We start from the raw sequence: 19982 nt of genomic DNA on the forward strand, positions 1-19982 counted from the left end.
TATCCATTTTGTCACTTTCTGATGCATCACTCTGAATTATAATTTTCTGTATCTTTACCTTATACCAAGACCCTAAGCTCCATTAAAGCTGGAAACGTCTTATCTAAACTTTCTAATGGCCCCAGTGTCTACCCAAGCACTCCATACAAACAAGGTAGATGTTTGCTGAATAAATTCATTCTGGCCATAACTATATCAGCAATAAGCCAGTCCTTTCCTCTCTTGCCTCAGCTTCAAAGCAGCTGAAAGCCACAGAGGTGTTAACTCTTCACTCCTTCAACAAAAAATAATTTCTGGTAAAACTCAAAGATGATTCAGGGATCACTTTGATGCTGACATAAACAACCTCTTACCTCAGTCACGCTCAAAAACTATCCTTTGATTAAGAAATAGTAACCCAAGAAGTGAATTGCCTCAATAAACTCTAAAACAAGGTTCTGAAGGCCAGATTTTCTCCAATTCTGCATTCTATAACTGGGACATGATCATTCAGAAAGTTTTATGTTCAGGAAAGTAACCTAGGATTTGAAAGTTTAGCCAACAGAAGGCAAGTTCTGAAATATAAAACACAGCCAACCAATCAATTAGCAAGTATTTATTATAGGTTTCCTATGTGCCAAATTCTATGCTATACCCTGGGAATATGAAGACAAAAAATTACAGTCAAGAAGCACATGCATTTTCAAGGGGGAGACAACCTATATATACTTTTGTTTCGTTTTTCTGTTTTTTGGGGCAATGAGGGTTAAGTGACTTGCCCAGGGTCACACAGCTAGTAAGTGTCCAGTGTCTGAGGCCAGATTTGAACTCAGGTCCTTCTGAATCCAGGGCCGGTGCCTTATCCACTGCTCCACCTAGCTGCCCCCCAACCTATACATACTTAAGCAAATGGAATATATATACAACATAATTTTTGAGAGGGAAGTCACTACTAGCTAAAAGGTGCAACAGAGGCATCCTGTGGAAGGTGATACATAAGCTGAGCTTAAAAAAAAAAAAAGAGAGAGGGGCAGTTAGGTGGTGCAGTGGATAAAGCACCGGCCCTGGATTCAGGAGTAACTGAGTTCAAGTCCGGCCTCAGACACTTGACACTTGACACTTACTAGCTGTGTGACCCTGGGCAAGTCACTTAACCCTCACTGCCCCACCAGAAAAAAGAAAAAGAGAGATTCTAAGATAGAGGTGAGTAGGGAATCTATCCAAGGCACTATGGACAGACAGATATCCCATGCAAAGACAGGATTAGGTGTACTATGTGTGAAGAACAGCAATAAGGCCCCTTTGGGTGGTATGGGTGTATAATAAGAAAGGCAGCATCAATGTTGGAAAGGTTTTAATTCCAAATAAGAGATTTTTGTTTGACCAGTAATATAACGGAACCAATGGAGTTTTTCAAGTTATAACATGATATTTTAGGAAACTCATCTGGGCAATTATGTGGAGAAGGGAGTACTATGACCATGATGGTAAAGACCTTCATCATCTCCCAGCTTTTTATCACAAAAGCCTTCGGTAGTCTTCTTGCCATAAGTCTCTAACCCCATCCTAGTCCATCCTCCACTTATGTATCAAAGCTATCTTCCTAAAATATATGTCTGGTCATATTACCTTCTCCTATCCCCTTCACAATAAATTCTAGTGGTTCCCTATCACCTTCAGAATCAAATTTAAAATAATGTGCCTTACACACACACACACCTTTTTAGTCTTCTTACACCTTCTACACCTCCCTGCACAGCAGAGCTCTGTGACGCAGTTACACTGGGTCTTTTACTGCTTTTTTACTATTCTTCCAAGACATTTGATCCCCAACCTCTAGATATTTTCACTGGCTATCTCCCATGCCTGAGACGCTTTCAGTCCTCATCTTTGCCTTCTTGTTTCCTGGGCTTCAGGTCCCAGCTAAAATCCTACTTCTAAAGAAAGCTTTTCCCAATTCCCCTCAATTTTAGTGCGTTCTGCTGAACTATTGCCTATTTATCCTGTATATAGTTTGTCTGTTTCCCCTGTTAGAATGTGAGTTCCTTGAGAACAGGAACTGGCTTTTGCTTTTCTTTGAATACCTAGAGCGCTTAGCACAATGGATGGTACATAGAAGGTGCTTAATAAATCCTTCATTGTTTTACTCTCAAAATCACAAAATGTTATAGCTATAAGAAACTTTAGAGATCGTCTAGTCCAAACTTTGATTTCATTGGTATAGGTAACTCCAAGATAAGCAAATGTTCTCTAACAAGTTGGCACATTCTCTACAATTTATAGTCTTAAGAGGTTGCCTACAGCACTGAAAGGTTAAGTGATTTGCCCAGGGTCACAGAACCTGTACAAGTTAAAAGTGGGACTTGAACCCAGTTCTTCCTGTCTTCAAGGACAGATCTCTTTTTTTTTTTTTGGTGGGGCAATGGGGGTTAAGTGACTTGCCTAGGGTCACACAGCTAGTAAGTGTCAAGTGTCTGAGGCCGGATTTGAACTCAGGTCCTCCTGAATCCAGGGCCAGTGCTCTATCCACTGTGCCACCTAGCCGCCCCCCCAAGGACAGATCTCTTATCTATTATGCCATGCTGCCTCTTTTAGGGTAGTCATTAAGGATTTTTTTCCTCCTTGGAAACCTAAAGATAAAGGAAAGATCTTTCAGTTTTCTCCCCAATGTTAGGACTTAAGAGCTATCTGTATAAGAGGAAAAAAAACCCTCAGCAAACCCTATACAAGGTGAATATATCGGGGGGATTATAGGACAGTATGGCATTTCTTTTTTTAAAAAAAGTATTAAAACACTAATAACTTATATAGGAAACCTGGATTCAGGTGTTCATTCTGCCACTGACTAGGTGTGTGACCTTGGGCTAGTCACTCGCTCTCTTCTAAGCTGCAGTTTCTTCAACTGTAATAAGAGACTAAAAATATTTGATGAATGTACCACAGTTGTAGAACAGACCAAAAGAGACTATACAAACACTGGATGCTGTAACTGCTCTATAAGTCTTATTAGTTTCATAATAATGAATATAATAGGCATTGCTAAGAAACAAAATAGAGAGAAGGCAATAAAAATGTGCACTTTATACATTATTAATGCATCATGAAGAAATATGGTAAATATAGTATTTTACTATACATTAATACATGCCATTCACCCATCATCCCTAAACATTTGAACCACCCTACCCCTTCTACACACCTAATTCAATCACCTGCCACTCTACAGGTCCTCTTCCACTGAATTCTTTGGAAAATACTAACAAATTCCTCTACATTCTTGACTTTTTTCCCTCCATAGCACTCCTTCCATTCCCCCCTCATTAAGTGAGATCTAAAACTATGCAGATTAGGTTCACTATAAATTCAAGTTACTGAACTTAACAAGCAGCTGGCTCTCCCTACTGTTTAGCTATCCTTTTTCATTTCTTCCAAACACCCACTATTTCTATTCCTCCTATTCCCTCCATTCCCCATTTTCAAATAACTTTATTCTTACTTTGCTGGAAATATTAAAGACTCTGACATAAACTTTCTCATCTGCCTTCCTCCTCGACTCACAAATTCTCAACAAAAAGCATAAATGAAGCCCTCATTATGTGCCAGACACCGTGCTAAGCACAGGAACAAATATAAGCAAAAAGAGAGACAGTACTGCTTTCAAGGAGTTTACATTCTAAAAGGAGAAAACAATACATGAAAAGAAACTGAAAGGGCTGGGGTCAGGGGTTGAGAGAAGAAAGAAGGTAATCACAAAGGGACAAAGTTGAAAAGTAGTCCAGAAATTCAGAAGCTAAATGAGGTTAGAGGTAAACACAGTTGACATAGGTACTTTCTCAAATGGAGTTTCTGAAAAGGTACCTCACAAATAAGCAGAAAAGTTCACAGGGGTAGAGTTGTCTCCAGCATGAGATACATAGACTTTATTCTAGTGCTCACATCTCTGCAAAGCTAACACCCTTTTTTTCACCTGTGCCCAGCATCTTTTCATTCCCTTATCCAGAACCTTACTTCCTTATTTTGTCCATTATTCCCTCTCTCTCTTGTACCTAAAATATATCCCTTTCAGTTAGTTTCTTCAAGTCCAATTGCAATCAGGCTCACATCTTCCATATCCTTAAAAAAGGAGGGAAAGGGGCAGCTAGATGGCGCAATGGATAAAGCACTGGCGCTGGATTCAGGAGGACCCGAGTTCAAATAAGTCCTCAGACACTTACTAGCTGTGTGACCCTGGGCAAGTCACTTAACCCTCATTGCCCCACCAAAAAAAAAAAATCAAATTATAAATTAAAAAAAAAAAAAAAGACGAGACTAGACTGATCACAGTGCCCAGCCCTCCCATTTTGGGGGCAGCTAGGTGGTGCAGTGGATAAAGCACAGGCTCTGGATTCAGGAGGACCTGAGTTCAAATCCAGCCTCAGACATTTGACACTTACTAGCTGTGTGACCCTGGGCAAGTCATTTAACCCTCATTGCCCAGCCCAAAAAAGGGGGGAGGGGGAAAAACCTTCCCCTTCACACAGCTACCTTCCCACCCCCATAGTGCCTTTCTCTCCATTCTTTCTCTGTATGTTATTTTCACTTTCTAAATCTGTACTTTTAAAAAATCCCTCAGTACTTAGTTTCTTTTAAATCAATTCAATTTCAACACAGACTTATTAAGCACCTATCGCCAAGCACTGTATATGAAGACACAGACACACAAATTAAAAAACTCCTGCCCCAAAAGAACACACACACTATAGGATAGTTGACATAACAATAGTTTGAGTCACACAGGACCAGGAGCATAGGAAGACACACATGCTCTGAGAGCTTTAATTTTCTTTTTTCATGTCCTTTTAAGTTATTTCAATCTAAACTTAGGGACCATAATTAAACATTCAACAACAGAAATAAAAATCAAATGACAGCTAACACGACTATAAACTCTCATCTAGTTTTTTCTAAGTGTATTGGAGCCCCTAGGAGACATCACCCTTCCATTAATGCTAGTCCTCCTCTTCCTCTATATGTTCTTTAATGAGAATGCTCCCTTTAGCCGACTTCTTGACAGACCAACACCTTGCCCTTGGTGAGAAACAAGAGTTCCTCTAGAACTTGGCATTGTACAGACACTAATACTGTACTCAGGCTGTCTACTTACTATTCTGCCCCTTCTGCCTCCCTTCACTCTTCATGACTGACCCACTTCCTTTTCCAGTTCTATACCTCTGCTGGCATTCTTGGTTGCTTCTCCGGCACTAATCATTGTGGGTAATGTATAGCAGCACACTCAAATACTGTGTGCCCTTCTTCAATGCCCTTTCAACGCAACTTTCATTCCTTGAGGCTCTGGAGGCTCTTCTACTTGGACTCTGTGCTGTACATATTTTAAACGGTGAATATATATCACTGTTTTGTGACTCTTTTGATATTAATAATTATTGGATTGAACAAATATATCTTATTCATCTTTCAAGAAATCTAAATGACTTTCACATATGCATAGGAGAGACTGTTAGAAGAAAGTCTTTAAAGTCTGTTTTGTTCTGATGAATCAAAACCTTCTTGCAACAAACAATAAGCACCCATAGGAGAACTTGTATTCTCTACACCTGTAATTAAATTGCTTGACTGTAAGGATATAGTCTGCTGTAGAATACAGTTTGTTAAAACCTGCTGATTCTCTTCTGAAGCTATCATCAATGATGCCCCCACTATGAAATCCATAGGGCACTGAAGAGGAGCTCAAAGAGCTCTTATAAATTTGGGAAAGTAGGCATAAGTCAATAGTTAATAATATTCTTGTTGTCAACCTTTCTTTACAATACTAAGGTTCAAGGTTTTGGGGTTTTCCCCCTTTTTTCTTAGGACTATCAACATAATAAATATTAACAAGTATGTTCAAAAATAAAAACGAAAAAGTAAAGGTATACAAAACAAGTGCCATTTACAATTTGGTTTACCTACTCTTTTTTTTTTTCATTTAATATATATTTATTGAGAGAATACACTAAGGCACCACACTAAACCTATCTTCTTTCTAGATGATATGAAAGATTTATTCAACTATTTACAAAACCATTAGCTAAGCAAAATATCCATTTAACCTACAAATTCTTTTTCCCATATTACTTATATCTGTTATACCTCTTCACTTTTTTGTAGTTTATTTTTCAAGTTACAAGTATTTTTAATTAATTTGTCCATCCCAAATATCCCTACTCCTAAAGAAAAAATTTTAAAAACCACTTAAAACATAGCTACATAGTCCAATAAAACAAATTTCCACATTAGCCATGCCCAAAGATGAGTGCCATGCTTCATGTTCCTTCTTTTGGAAGCGTAGTTTATCAAGGTTCTAAAGCCTTTCAAAGTTGTTCTTCTCTAATCATTACATAAATTAGTTTCACTTAAATGTACATGTTTTAAAATTCACTTAAATGTACCTCTTTTAAAATTCACATTTCACATGGTAGTTGCAACCCTGACATGATTATATGAACTTCCTTCTGTTCTCTTCTGTTAATTTGGGGGGAGGGGGGGCAATTGAGGTTAAGTGACTTGCCCAGGGTCACACAGTTAGTAAGTGTCAAGTGTCTGAGGCCAAATTTGAACTCAGGTCCTCCTGAATCCAGGGTCTGTGCTCTATCCACTGCACCACCCTAGCTGCCCCTTCTGTTAATTTTTAATGACTTACTGATCCTTTTTTCTTTTTTTCCTTTTTAAAGTCCCTAGCACTATTACCCCACTATTTCTTCAATTGTCTCCTTTGAAAGAATGAATAAAAAACCCCTTGTAACAAATTAATCATTCAAAACAAATTCACACATTGGTTATATCTGAAAAAATACATATCATTATGCACCTCTAATCCATCACCTCTGTGCCAAGAGATGGGGAAGCATGACTGACTATCAGCTTTCTGGAGTTAATTATAACTATTATTAGTGTAACAATCATTTAATTGGTGATTGCACTGATGGTGGTTCTTAAGTCTCTTGCAGTTATTTTTTCCTTACAATGTTGTAGACATTATATAAATTGTTCTCTTGGTTGTGCTCACTTCGTTCTGCATCAGTTCATACAAGTCTTCCCAAGTTTCTCTGAATTCGGTCCCTTTCATATGTCATAATATTTTTTCAGCAATTGCCCAATTTATGGGCACCCTCTTGCTTTTAGTTCTTTGCTACAACAAAAGGTCCAGATATAAATATTTTTGCATATATAGTTCATTGTCCACTTTCTTTGGTCTCTTTGAGGGCATAGGCTGGGAAGTGATATTGCTGGTTCAAAGAGTATATACAATTTACTGACTCTGAGGGTATAATTCCAAAATGCTTTCCAGGATAGCTAGATCACTTCACATCTCCAATAAAAGCAGAGTAACAAAAAAAAAAAAAAAAGCCAAAAAAACAGAGTAACATGCTGGATTTCCCCAAAGCCCTTCCAACAGTTCTCATTTTGCTTATCTTTGCTAATCTTACATGTGAGATCGAATTTCAGAATTGTTTTGATGTGCATTTATTAGTTATGAGAAGCATTTTTTCAAATGCTTGCTAATAATTGCTTATTAACAACTCTTTATTCTTATTACTTGACCATTTATTTATTGGGGAGTACATCTTATTCTATCTGTATTAATTTCCTATATATTTGGGATGTCAAATCTTTATTTTAAAAAAATCTGCTGTAAAAATTGTTTCCAGTTAACTCGTTCCCTTCTAATTTAAACTACATTGTCAGGGCGGCTAGGTGGCGCAGTGGATAAAGCACTGGCCCTGGATTCAGGAGTACCTGAGTTCAAATCCAGCCTCAGACACTTGACACTTACTAGCTGTGTGACCCTGGGCAAGTCACTTAACCCTCACTGCCCCGTAAAACAAAACAAAAGAAAACAAAAAACTACATTGTCTGTTCAAAAAAGCAAAACAAAACAAGCCCTTCAGTTTTCTATAACCAAAATTATCCATTTTATGTCCTACTATCATCTCCTATCTCCCTTACTTGATCACAGCCTCTTTATTTTATCCAAAGCTCTGGAAAGTATTCTCTTTCCTGGTCCTCTAATTTATAAGATAAACTTTTAAAAATCTTGCTATTATATTCATTTATGTTGCTTTTTGTAGTATATGGTATGAGATGTTTATCTAAATATGTTTTCTGCCAAATGGCTTTCCAACTTTCTTAGGAGTATAATAGTGTCTGTACTCTAGCAGTAGAAGTCCTTAGGCTTATCAAACATTTTGCCACTGTTTAACTGTATCTATATCTTGCATATATTATGTTCTACGGGTCAACTTTTATATTTTCTTAGTCAATAAACAGCACTATTTAAGAGGTCAGGATACAAAGAACGATAAAAAATAGTCACTGCCTTTAAAGAGTTCACAATCAGGGGCATGGGTGCAGGAGATAGAGCACCAGCCCTGGAATCAAGAGGACATAAGTTCAAATCCAGCCTCAGACACTAGCTGTGTGACCCTGGGCAAGTCACTTAACCCTGACTGCCTCCACAACAAAAAAACTCAACAATCTAATGGGAGACAACGTGTAAATAACCATGTATAAACAAGCTATATAGGAGCCAAATAGGAAATTATTAACAGAAGGAAGACATTAGAATATAGGGAAAGTGGTAAAGGTTTCCTGTACTAAATATTCTGATTATTACTGCTTTGTGGTATAGTTCGAGATCTGCTACTGCTAAGCTCCTTTTCTTCCCACTGAACTTTTCTTGAGATTCTTGGCATTTCACTCCTCCAAATAAATTGTTATTTTTTTTCTTCTAATTTTATAAAGTAACTCTTTGATAATTTGACTGGTATGGCACTGAATATGTAAATTAATTTAGGCAGCATTGCGACATTGGCACAGCACAATCATGAACAATTCACATCCCTCTGGTTTAGGTCTTTATTTCTATAAAAATATTTTATAATCTCACTCATTTAATTTTTTCATGTCTCTTGATAGCCAGAGTCCCAGATATTATATACATTCTATAGTTATTTTGAGTAGAATTTCTTTATTTAATCTCTTCCTGAGGAGTTTGGTTGGTAATATACAGAAAGAATGATGATTTTATGGGTTCATATTGTACCCTGATATTCTGCTAGGTGTTACTTTTTTTTCTATTAAACTTTAGTTGATTCTTTAGGGTTCTTTAAGGAAATCATTATGTCAAATGTAAAAAGTGAACATTTTGTTTCCTTTTTTCCTATGCCCAATCCCTCAACTTTTTTTTTCCTTTTCTTATTGCTAGAGCTAACATTTCTGGAATATCAAATAATAGTGGGTACAATGTTCATCCTTCCTTTAACCCTGATCTTAATGGAAAGACTTTAATATTTTTCCATTACAAAAATGCTAGCTGTTTTTGGTAAACAGATACTATTTACCATACTAAGGAATGATCCATTTATCTGTATGCTTTTCAGGTCTTTTTAATATTAACTCTCATTTTGTCAAAAGCCTTTTTTGCAACATTTAGTGATATAATCATGCAGTCTTTTGTTAAAAACTAATATGGTCAGGGCAGCTATGTGGCACAGTGGATAAAGCACCAGTCCTGGATTCAGGAGGACCTGAGTTCAAATCAGGCCTCAGACACTTGACACTTACTAGCTGTGTGACCCTGGGAAAGTCACTTAACCCTCACTGCCTGGCAAAAAAACAAAACAAACAAAAACAAACAAAAAAACAACTAATATGGTCAACTGCAGCTATAGTTTCCCTAATACTGAACCAGTCTGCATTCCCACTATAAATCAACTAGGTCACAGTATAATCTTTTTAAATGTTGTTTCAACCACTTTGCTAAAATATTATTCAATATTTTTGCATTGATATTCATTAGGGACAATAGAGCTTTCTTTCTCTTCTTTCTCTCTCCCTGTTTTAGGACTCGAGAACATATCTGTCTCACAGAGCAAGTTTGATAGGCTCTTTTCTTTCCTCATTTTTGCAAACAATTTATGTAATACTGGACTAAATTGCCTTCTAAATATTAAACTGTTTGTTGAATGTAAAAAAAAATTCACTTATAAATCCATCTGGTCTTGAGGTTTTTTTCCCTCTTTTGAAGTTTCGTGGTATTTTGTTCAATTTTTTTCCTGAGACAGATTTTTGAATTGGTTAGCTCTTGTTCTGTTCATTTGTATATTATCATAGTAAATATTTATCTATTTCATCTAAGTTATCAATTTTACTGGCATTAAATAAATAGGCAGTTATGTAAATGTTTTATTTTGAACACTGTGATACAAGATAACATTAAAGATAATGTCCCCTGAAGTAATGTTTCCCATTACCTTTGATGTACAATTGGAAGAGACTATATAATGATGAATTGTTATGTCCTAATAGAAGGAGAAGAAACAAATGTCATTCTCAAAATACTAATGTCTTCAATGGGTAGAAAGAAAATGAAACAAGACAAGAAGAGGACCTCAGGTAGTTATGTTCTGTTTTGATTGTCTCAGGAGAAGGAAATGGGAGGGAAGGGAATATACTAGGGATTAAAGGAAGGAGAGGGGCTTTACCACCTTCACATAATAGGAGAGGATGAGATGAAAATTAATAGTCATATAAGGGGCAGCTAGGTGGTACAGTGGATAAAGCACTGGCCCTGAATTCAGGAGCACCTGAGTTTAAATTTGGCCTCAGACCCTTGACACTTACTGGCTGTGTGACCCTGGGCAAGTCACTTAACCCTCATTGCCCCGACCCTACCCCCAAAAATCATAACTGTAAACCTGACTAGGATAAACTCACCTACAAAACAAAGGATAGCACAGAATGGATTAGAAAGCAGAATCTAATAAGTTGAGTACACAAAAGACAACTGATATTCACAGAGTTAAAAGAGAGGACAACAACAAAGTCTACTAAGCTTTAGTTGAACTCATAAGAGTGTAAGTTAGCAATCATCATTTCAGACAAGGCAACAGTAAAAGTAGGCATGATAAAAAGATGTAAGCAAGAAAATTACATTATATTCAAAGACCATAGAAAATGAATCAATATCATGATATATTTATATGCATTATATATGTACATAATAACAACTAACATTTTTATAATGTTTTTTAAGTTTTGCAATGCATTTTACATGTTATCTCATTTGATCCTCAAAGCAATCCTATGAGATACATGCTATTATTTTCCCCATTTCACAAAGGAGGAAACAGAGTAGAGGAGTTAACTGACTTGACTAGGGTCACACACTAGAGTGTCTGATGCAGGATTCAAACTCAGGTCTTCCTGATTCCAAGCTCAGCACTATGCAGTGTTCCACCTAACCAATTGTAGGGAAAACCAGTAAAATTGTAATAGTAAAGGGAGATCAATATTCCCCTTATTGATCTAAACAAATCTAACAAATGAGAAATAATATTGAAACTAAAGGCCTGAATATAACTTTAGGAAAGTTATATATGATAGATTATCTGATGATTAATGAATGGAAAGAAGAGTTTACAGATTTCTCAGTTATGTTTGGTACTTTTACAAAAACTGAACAAAAACCTCATAAACTAATACCAAAAGGCAGAAATATCAAACATGCCTTTTACTGCCCTGCGAAGAGTTAATTGGAAACCAAATAATTTGATACTAAAGAACTGATGGGTGACATCAATTTGAGACAGGAAGCCTGATTAGATTTCCCACAATAGTCCAAGCAAGAGGTGATGAAGGACTGAACTAGGGTAGTGGCTATGTGAATATGCAGGAGATGCTATGGTGGTAGAACTGACGAAATCTGATTGACATGTGAAACTGAAAGAGGATGAGGAATTATGAGGCTATGAAGCTGGGTGACTGGTAGGATGGTGATACTCTCAACAGAAACAGGGAAGTTTAGAGAGGGATGGATTTTGGGAGTAAAGATAATGAGCTGTATTAGAGATCAAGTGAGATTAAGAAACCTAGATGGTCAAAATATCCAATAATCAGTTAGCAATTCAAGACTGGAGCACAGGAGAGACTAGAAGTGGTGAGTTTGACAAAAGAATACAAAGAATACAGAGGTCCCAAGACAGTCTGAGAGTCCATCTACAGTCAGGGATCAGGATATGAAGGATAATCCAAAAAACGGATAGGAGAACCAAGAAAGACTCGCAGCATAAAAATCCAAAGAAGAGAGAGGTGATCAACAGTCACTAATGACAGAGTTTAAGGAGAATCACTGAGAAAAACCCATGATATATGGCAGTTAAGACATCATTACTAACTATGGAGAGAACAGCTACAGTTAAGCGATAATATAGTAAAAAGTTAAACTGCAAAGGCCTGAGAAGTAAGGAGAGAACAAACAGCTTTTTCAAGGAGTTTGGATAAAAAAGGGAAGAGTATAATAGAAGATGATAATCTGAGGGGAGAACACAGTCCATTTCTTTTTCTACATTCTCTCCCCTAGTCATGTCATCTACTCCTTTGGCTTCAAAAAACACCTCTACATGATATCTCCCCCAAACATATCTTCAGCCCTAATTTTTCTCCCAAGTGATGAAAATTCCTGACTACAGAATATATCCACCTAATCATCATTAGAAATAAATTCTTCAACAAACTAACTTTTACCTCATAATAACCTCCTAACTGGTCGCCACACTTCTTAATCTTTTCCTTCTCTAATTTATACTACATATAATTGTCAGATTAATCTTCCAAAAATACAGTTCTAATCACATTACATCACTGATCAAAACCTTGCAATGGCTCTTCAATACCTTACTCAACAGAGTCCAAACCTTGGCCTAGTATTCAAAATCTTCCACGACTTGACCCTACCATACTTTGTTCCATGGTCATTTCCATACTCTTTTCCTATTCTAGAAAAAAAAAAAAAGGACTGGTAATATTTTAAAGAAGAATAAAAAGCAATATTTTTAAAATTATTAGTGTTAACTCTTTAAAGGGCCATATTGTATTCATACATTTTTTTCCAACTGAAGCCAGAAAAATTTTACAACAGCTTCATGTGCACAGGCATTTAATTTATTAAAAAAGTATTGTAGGGGGCGGCTGGGTGGCGCAGTGGAAGAGGAAAGTTAAATGCTTTGACCAAGAGTATTCAGTTAAGCTAGTGGCAAAGCCAAGACAAAAGCTTCAAATATCTCCATAGGCTGCATCTCTAGCAGCCTTTCTACTATACCTCATTTTCTCTCTATAAATATTCACAACTAACATTCAAAAAACTTAATTTTATCAAAGGATAGAAACACATTGAAATAGTTAATATTTATCAAAGTAAGTGCAAAATCATTTATCATTGCCATTTGATTCACTGAAAGCAGATTAACTTAATATCAAAAGTTAAACATGTAAAAATATTCATCCTTTGTACCTTAATATAAATTTTTTAAAAATGTAATACATACCAAAGAGCGCCTCATCTGCATTAATATGTTCATAAAGCAGTCAAAGCTGATCATTCCTTCCTGGCTTGGCAGTAGTTTGTTTTTCTCCATGGTATGGACAACTGCGGATGCACCCAAAGCCATTTCTATCCACTCAAGAAGATATCTTAAAGAACCACGCTGAGCTGCTAAACCAAGCAAAAGCTCAGAAGCTAATCTACGACCTAAAGTATCTGCTCCAGAATTTGGAATAGTTACTCCCTTAAGAAATGTTGTCACTTGTGACAAACAGTCCAAACCCATAGGTGGAATCTTACTTTCATTTGCTAGAGATAAGGGTGGCAAAGAGCTCACAACTTCTATTGCAGTATGAATGACATCATTACAAAGACTGAGACCAGACCCTGAAACAGGCATCATCCAACTCTGCCTCAGTAGTGCAAATAATAAGCTCAGTCCTGTTCGGACACCCATTTCTATGAGGGCATCTGTGCTTGATCGGGGTCGTTCACTGACAGAATGGACGTCTGCTGAACCGGAACTACTCTCTGGTGAATGCTGCTGCTGCTTCACTTTGCCTTTATCGTGATATTTATTCGAAAGTGCATAGAAGACACGTTGTAGTACAAGAAGTCGTTTGCGAAGTGCTCCAGCAAATGGGGAATCTGAACATACCATCTTTGCCAAAGCCAACTGACTAGTAAGAAGGGCGTCCAAATAGTGATCCTGTTCATCACTTGAAAGAGATTCACGTTCAAAATCAGGCAACTGAGGTCCTTTGAGGCACAAAACCTGCTGAGGCAGAAGCACAACTTCCTTATTACTGACCAGCTTAGAATATAGGACAGAAACTCCTTCTCTCGTAGCAATAGATTCACTGTCTTCTGTGATCCAAGAGCTGTTTAAGTGTTCAAGCCATTTGAGCTTCACTGGTGGAACCATGGCCGCCATGGTGGTAAACTATTTTGCCATTAATCCTATAAAAGAAGAAAATCAAAATGGTTAAAAGACTATCAAGAATGAAATGCTTCTGCACTTATTGTTACATTTTACAAATACAAACAAGTACCAAAATGCTCAGCATCACACACACCGCTCCCTTCACAATGGCTGAATCCATGGCGAAATAAACAGCCAGTGAAAACTAAGCAGAGTTCAAACTAGCAACCCCTAACTGGCAGCCCCTAATGAGAAAAACTACAGAGGATTTTTTTTTCTTACAAGACTCCATTCTTAGATACTGTGAATATAAACCGCCACCTACTTCTAACTTTAGTGGGCATGTATTCTCTGGGAAAAGCACTGGGATAATCAAATCTAAGTCTCAGCTCTTAACAAAAATAATGTAGTTCTTAGAGAAAAACTTTGTTTAAGGAAGGACAAGACAAAAGAAAAGAAATAAATGAAGGTCATCGAAACTTTTGTTTCAAATGCTCAGGAATGAACAAAAGAAAGTTCAAAAGGAAACAAACAGGATAGCTTTGAAAGTAACGGACTGAATTTATTATATACTTTATTACATACTTTTTAAAAAGCAAGCTATAGGGGCAGCTAGGTGGCAGTGGATAAAGCACTGGCCTTGGATTCAGGAGGACCTGAGTTCAAATCCAGCCTCAGATACTTGACACTTAACTAGCTGTGTGACCCTGGGCAAGTCACTTAACCCTCACTGCCCTGCCAAAAAAAAAAAAGGAAAAAAAGCAAGCTATACATATTAGAGATTCAGTTTCACATATTCTATTTTTCTGTTCTATTCTACGTATGGGAATATCTTTTTGGGGTATTCATTAAATTCAAATTTTAAAAAATTAAATTAAAAAAAAGAAAAGAAAAAGAAAAGATAATGTAACTCTCTCTTTTTAGCCCTAAGATCTGAAATTCACTTCTTTGCATGGAGAAAAGCCTAGCTGAAGTCCAGAATCCAAATTTGCAATTAACATATTCCTTCTCCATCAGTTTGCTTACTTAGCCTGATTAGCTATTTTAATCATCTCAATAAAATAGGATTTTGTTTTGTTGGAGTTTTTTAAACCTATAGTATTAGACCTGGGAACAAAAGAGTTAAAAGCAATACTCAACACATTCAACAACCACCCTTTTCACGTTAGTAGTGCCAATAAATACAACAAAATTAGGTAACTAAGAAATTAAATAGCACAAACAATCAAATAGTTGATAAATACTAGCTGTTTCATGTACATTTGTTGTGATAAAGGATTCCGTAGATGGTTCCTTTAAGAAAATTTCTCTCCAAAGAGAACATTTTTGTCATAATTCATACTATAACTGATTCTAAATTCAAAGTTATCTTGAGAGAGGGAAAATGCTTTGAAGTCTGAGTTAAGAGGATAGAATGCTAATGATCTTTAAAAGTTCACCCTGTTCAAACAACAAATAATAAATTTAAAAGGTAAAAAAAATGAATTTACACAAATTTCACTCAATCAGAGATTACTGGTGAAACTATTATGAATGCTATATATATATATTTTTTTACTATATACAACATCAGCAGCTTTATTAACCAAGAAGAATGTTGGAAATATTGTACATAGCTTCCATGTTTCCAGAAAAGGAAGGTACCAGGTCCTCAGCAGCTATTTATTCCAGTATTCACAACTACCTATCTACTACTCACTCAATGGCATATAATAGTAGTAAAATGGCAATGTCACTGATATAACAAATGCCTTAAATCAAACCCAGCAAAGTATTCTATACCAACATATATAGATAGCAGGAGCCAACTATGATTTATACAAAAAAGTAGCACATTTAATAGTTTTATTATTGGCCTAACGAGGGATACTCCCAGGATGGCTTTTATTTAAAACTACCTGGGGGGGGGGGGGTGAAGCTAAGTGGTGTAGTGGATAAAGCACTCTGGATTCAGGAGGACCTGAGTTCAAATCTGACCTCAGACCCTTGACACAACCCTCATTGCCTTGCAAAAAAAAAAAAAATCTAGGGGGCAGCTAGGTGGTGCAGTGGATAAAGCACTGGCCCTGGATTCAGGAGTACTTGAGTTCAAATCCGGCCTCAGACACTTGACACTTACTGTGTGACCCTGGGCAAATCACTTAATCCCCACTGCCCCGCCCCACCCCCCCAAAAAAAAACCTACGTGGGAAGACTCACTTTAATTCTTTTTTTTTTCAACAAAAACTACATCACTGGTACTTATTACAGTAGTAATATAGGTGTGACAAAGCAACAAGTAGCATTTATAAAGCACTTATAATGTGCCAACAACCACTATGCTAAGCCCTGAGGATACAAAGAAAAAAGAAACTCAGTTGGAGACAACATGCAAACTACTATATACAAAGGAGAGAGAGAGAGAAAAAAAAAATGATAAGAGAAATTGGAGATAATCTCAGAAAAAAGGCATGAGCATTAAGAGGGACAATTCGGAGAAAATCTGCAAGAAGCCAGGAAAACCAGAAGGCAGGGTCAGGGAAGGAGAGAATTCCAAGCATAGGGGGATAGCCAGTGAAAACATACTGCATCAAAAGATGGGGTGGTTTTGCAAGAAGAATAGTAAGGAAACCAGAGTCACTGACTTTCATAGAATGCAGTGAGGAATAAGGTTTTTAGATTACTCAAAAAGCTTTTATCAAAGTGGCTATTTCCCACAGGCTAGGCATTGTGTAAACTTAAGAAAATTAGAAAGGTAGGAGGAGGTCAGATTATGAAAGGATTTAAAAGACAAAACAGAAGATTTCATATTCAATCAAGATGAAATCACTGTATTATATTGAAGAGGGAGGTGACCTTTGGAAAATAACTTGGGCAGGTGAGTGGAGTGAGAAAATTGAGGTTAAGGAGAACAACCGGAAGGCTATTTTAATAGTCTTGGGAAGAGGTGAAGAGGACCTGCACCATGTTGCGATGGCAGTGTCAGAAGAGAGGAGTGTATTGAAAGAGATACTGATGCCAGAATTTGGTAACAGACTGGATATGAGAGGTTAAGAGACAGTAAGGAATCTAGAACTATAAGCTGTAAGAGTGAGTAACTGGGAGGATGGAGGTACCCTTCATAATAAGATGGAAGTCATATAAAGGGGAGGATTTCAGGGGCAAAATAATGAGTTCAACAAACATTTTATTAAATGCCAGCCACAGGCGAGAGACACTGTGCTAGGCACTGAGAAATTTTTTAAACTGTCCCTGCCCTAAAGGAACAACTATCTCATGCAAATGATTCAATACAAGGTAATCTGAAGAGAAAAAAGAGCACTGACAGAAAACTAACATGACATCAGTCAACCAACAAATACTTATCAAAAGCCTTTGTCGTTCCTTTGTTTTATTTAACAAAGCTAAACACAGCTGATACCCATGAAGCCAACATAAATTTAAAACAATGGTTTGATATAATTACCACTGTCCTGACCTTCCTCTTCCTATTTATGGACTTAAAGGAAAAGATAAGGTTTGCTCTTTTTTCCCCAAAAAAAGCAGATAACTTAGCTTGATAAAACCAAATGATTTCTTGCTTTGGAATGAAATATTCCCAAATTACATATATTTTTCTACACCAAAAAATTTGAACTTTGAAAGCTCTACATTTATAAAGGTAAAAATGAAACAGTTCCCCATCACTAAAGCATAGAAATGACAAGCATCATGGTACAAAGAAAAGAGCAAAGAATTTTGGAGTTAAAGGACGACTCACTTTTCAAAACGCAGCTCTGCAATTTATTGCCTATATGATTCCAAGAGTAAGTCACTTAACCTCATATGCCTCAGTTTTCTCATCTGTAATAGGAGTGTTACACTAAATGGGCACTTCAAAAGAAATAATTTTAATGTCACCATATGAGCTAAACAAGCAGTCTTCAGCATATGGTGACTCCTGTTCGTAACAACAAAAATCACTTGTTAAAGAGTTACTTTCCAACATGCTTTCAGTCCTGCTGAACCTAGCCAAAATCATCTTTCTAGGTACAGTATCTATGTGATATCTCAATGCAATCTGCAAACTCACTTTTTTACCTAAAAGTAATCTGGATAAAGTGGTAATGAGAGTGGACTAGGAACTGGAGAACATCTTACAAATAGGCTCCAACCTACATTTCCAGTTTTATCACACACCACTACCTTGCATGACCCTCTACAATCCATTACATTCTATCTCCTCTCTTCATGCCTTTGTATAGACTGTCCCCCACATATCTAGAACCCACTCTCTCCTTGCCCCACCCCCTCCAAAATATCTTCAAAAATCAAGTCTACAAGAGATGTTTCCTGGTCCTCCAAGCTCCTAGTACCTCCCTTCCCCATCTTACTTTGCATTTATTTTACATATACTTATTTCCCCTAATAGAATGTAAGCTCCTTTAGGTCAGGAACTATTTAATTTTTGTCTTTGCATCCCCAGAGACTAAGGTAGTGGCTTAGCATGTAAGACACTTAATAAATGTTGACTGACTGATGTTTCCTGGTCCTCCAAGCTCCCAGTACCTCCTTTGCCCATCTTACTTTGCATTTATTTTACATATACTCATTTCCCCTAATAGAATGTAAGGCTCCTTTAGGTCAGGAACTATTTAATTTTTGTCTTTGCATCCCCAGAGACTAAGGTAGTGGTTTAGCATGTAAGAGACACTTAATAAATGTTGACTGACTGATTAGGGGTGTCACTAATTTAATGCTTCACCCTAGGTAAATTAACATATATATTCTGTGTTAATTTCCTCATCTGTAAAGTAAGTTAAACCAATGATCTCTAATGGTTCCTTTCAGCTCTAACTGATACTATAAAATTAAAGACAGTGCCTGGATTCTCCTCTAAAAGGAAAAAATATTAAGAGGAATATTTGAATTTACCAATGTATTTTATTAAAGCAATGTCTTTGGGGAAACATTTCATATCTGTTGACTGGTTCCACAAATAACTTTTGAACCAACTAACAAAACCCTAATCTACTAAGATATCTGTGGTTCAGTTTACCATATACATATTGCTGTTGGCAAAAGTTTTCAAAACTGGACATATTTGCTAAAATATTAAATGAATTTCTATCAAATTTGATGTGTTAAGGTAAAGTTCGTGGTGCCTACATTCAAGAAACTAGTAGTTTTCTTAAACCAACACAAAATTAGACATTATTTTAGCAAACAAATATTTAATAATGTATAATCAACATTATTAAATATATGACATACAAAAGGTAAACATATCAATATATATGAAGCTTCTAAGCCCTGCTATAGTTATCACATAATCCTGAGCAATCGATTTGCCTTTCTGGGCCCTCAAGATCCTTATCCATAACATATTACTTTTAAGGCCCCTCCCCCATTATAAAATCTAATATTCTTTACAGTATTCACAACTGCCTATTTCAAACTGTACAGATGCTTGCTTCTATCATATACTAACCTCCCAATTTCTTCCAATTATTTTATCTCTTTTCTCAAAAAGTTCAGTATCTGGATCACAGTCTTCCTCGCCATCCTGTGTCCTACACTCATCCTTTGTCACTTCAATATTCATACTAATGTCCCTTCAAACACCCTGACCTCAACTCTCAAAACTTACGTTTCCACTCTACCTCAGACATTCAGAAGTTCTTAGAACGCATCATCACCCCAAAGTGTGATGCATATATAACCTTGTGTGTTACAACAACCCTGTGAATGAAATAGGATGTG

The 19982-nt window shown here is 36.6% G+C and overlaps 1 protein-coding gene across 1 annotated transcript in view; it reads right to left on the reverse strand.

Annotated features, from left to right (window-relative positions):
- The window catches only part of HERC1 (HECT and RLD domain containing E3 ubiquitin protein ligase family member 1), a 219291-nt gene that overhangs the window by 174347 nt on the left and 24962 nt on the right, over positions 1-19982 (reverse strand). The window contains 1 exon segment of the mRNA XM_043980938.1: positions 13344-14299. Coding sequence (XP_043836873.1) covers positions 13344-14273 — 930 coding nt within the window. The 5' untranslated portion in view covers positions 14274-14299.

The sequence above is a fragment of the Dromiciops gliroides genome, chromosome 2, assembly GCF_019393635.1.
Source record: "Dromiciops gliroides isolate mDroGli1 chromosome 2, mDroGli1.pri, whole genome shotgun sequence".
In the NCBI taxonomy this organism is placed as follows: Eukaryota; Metazoa; Chordata; class Mammalia; order Microbiotheria; family Microbiotheriidae; genus Dromiciops; species Dromiciops gliroides.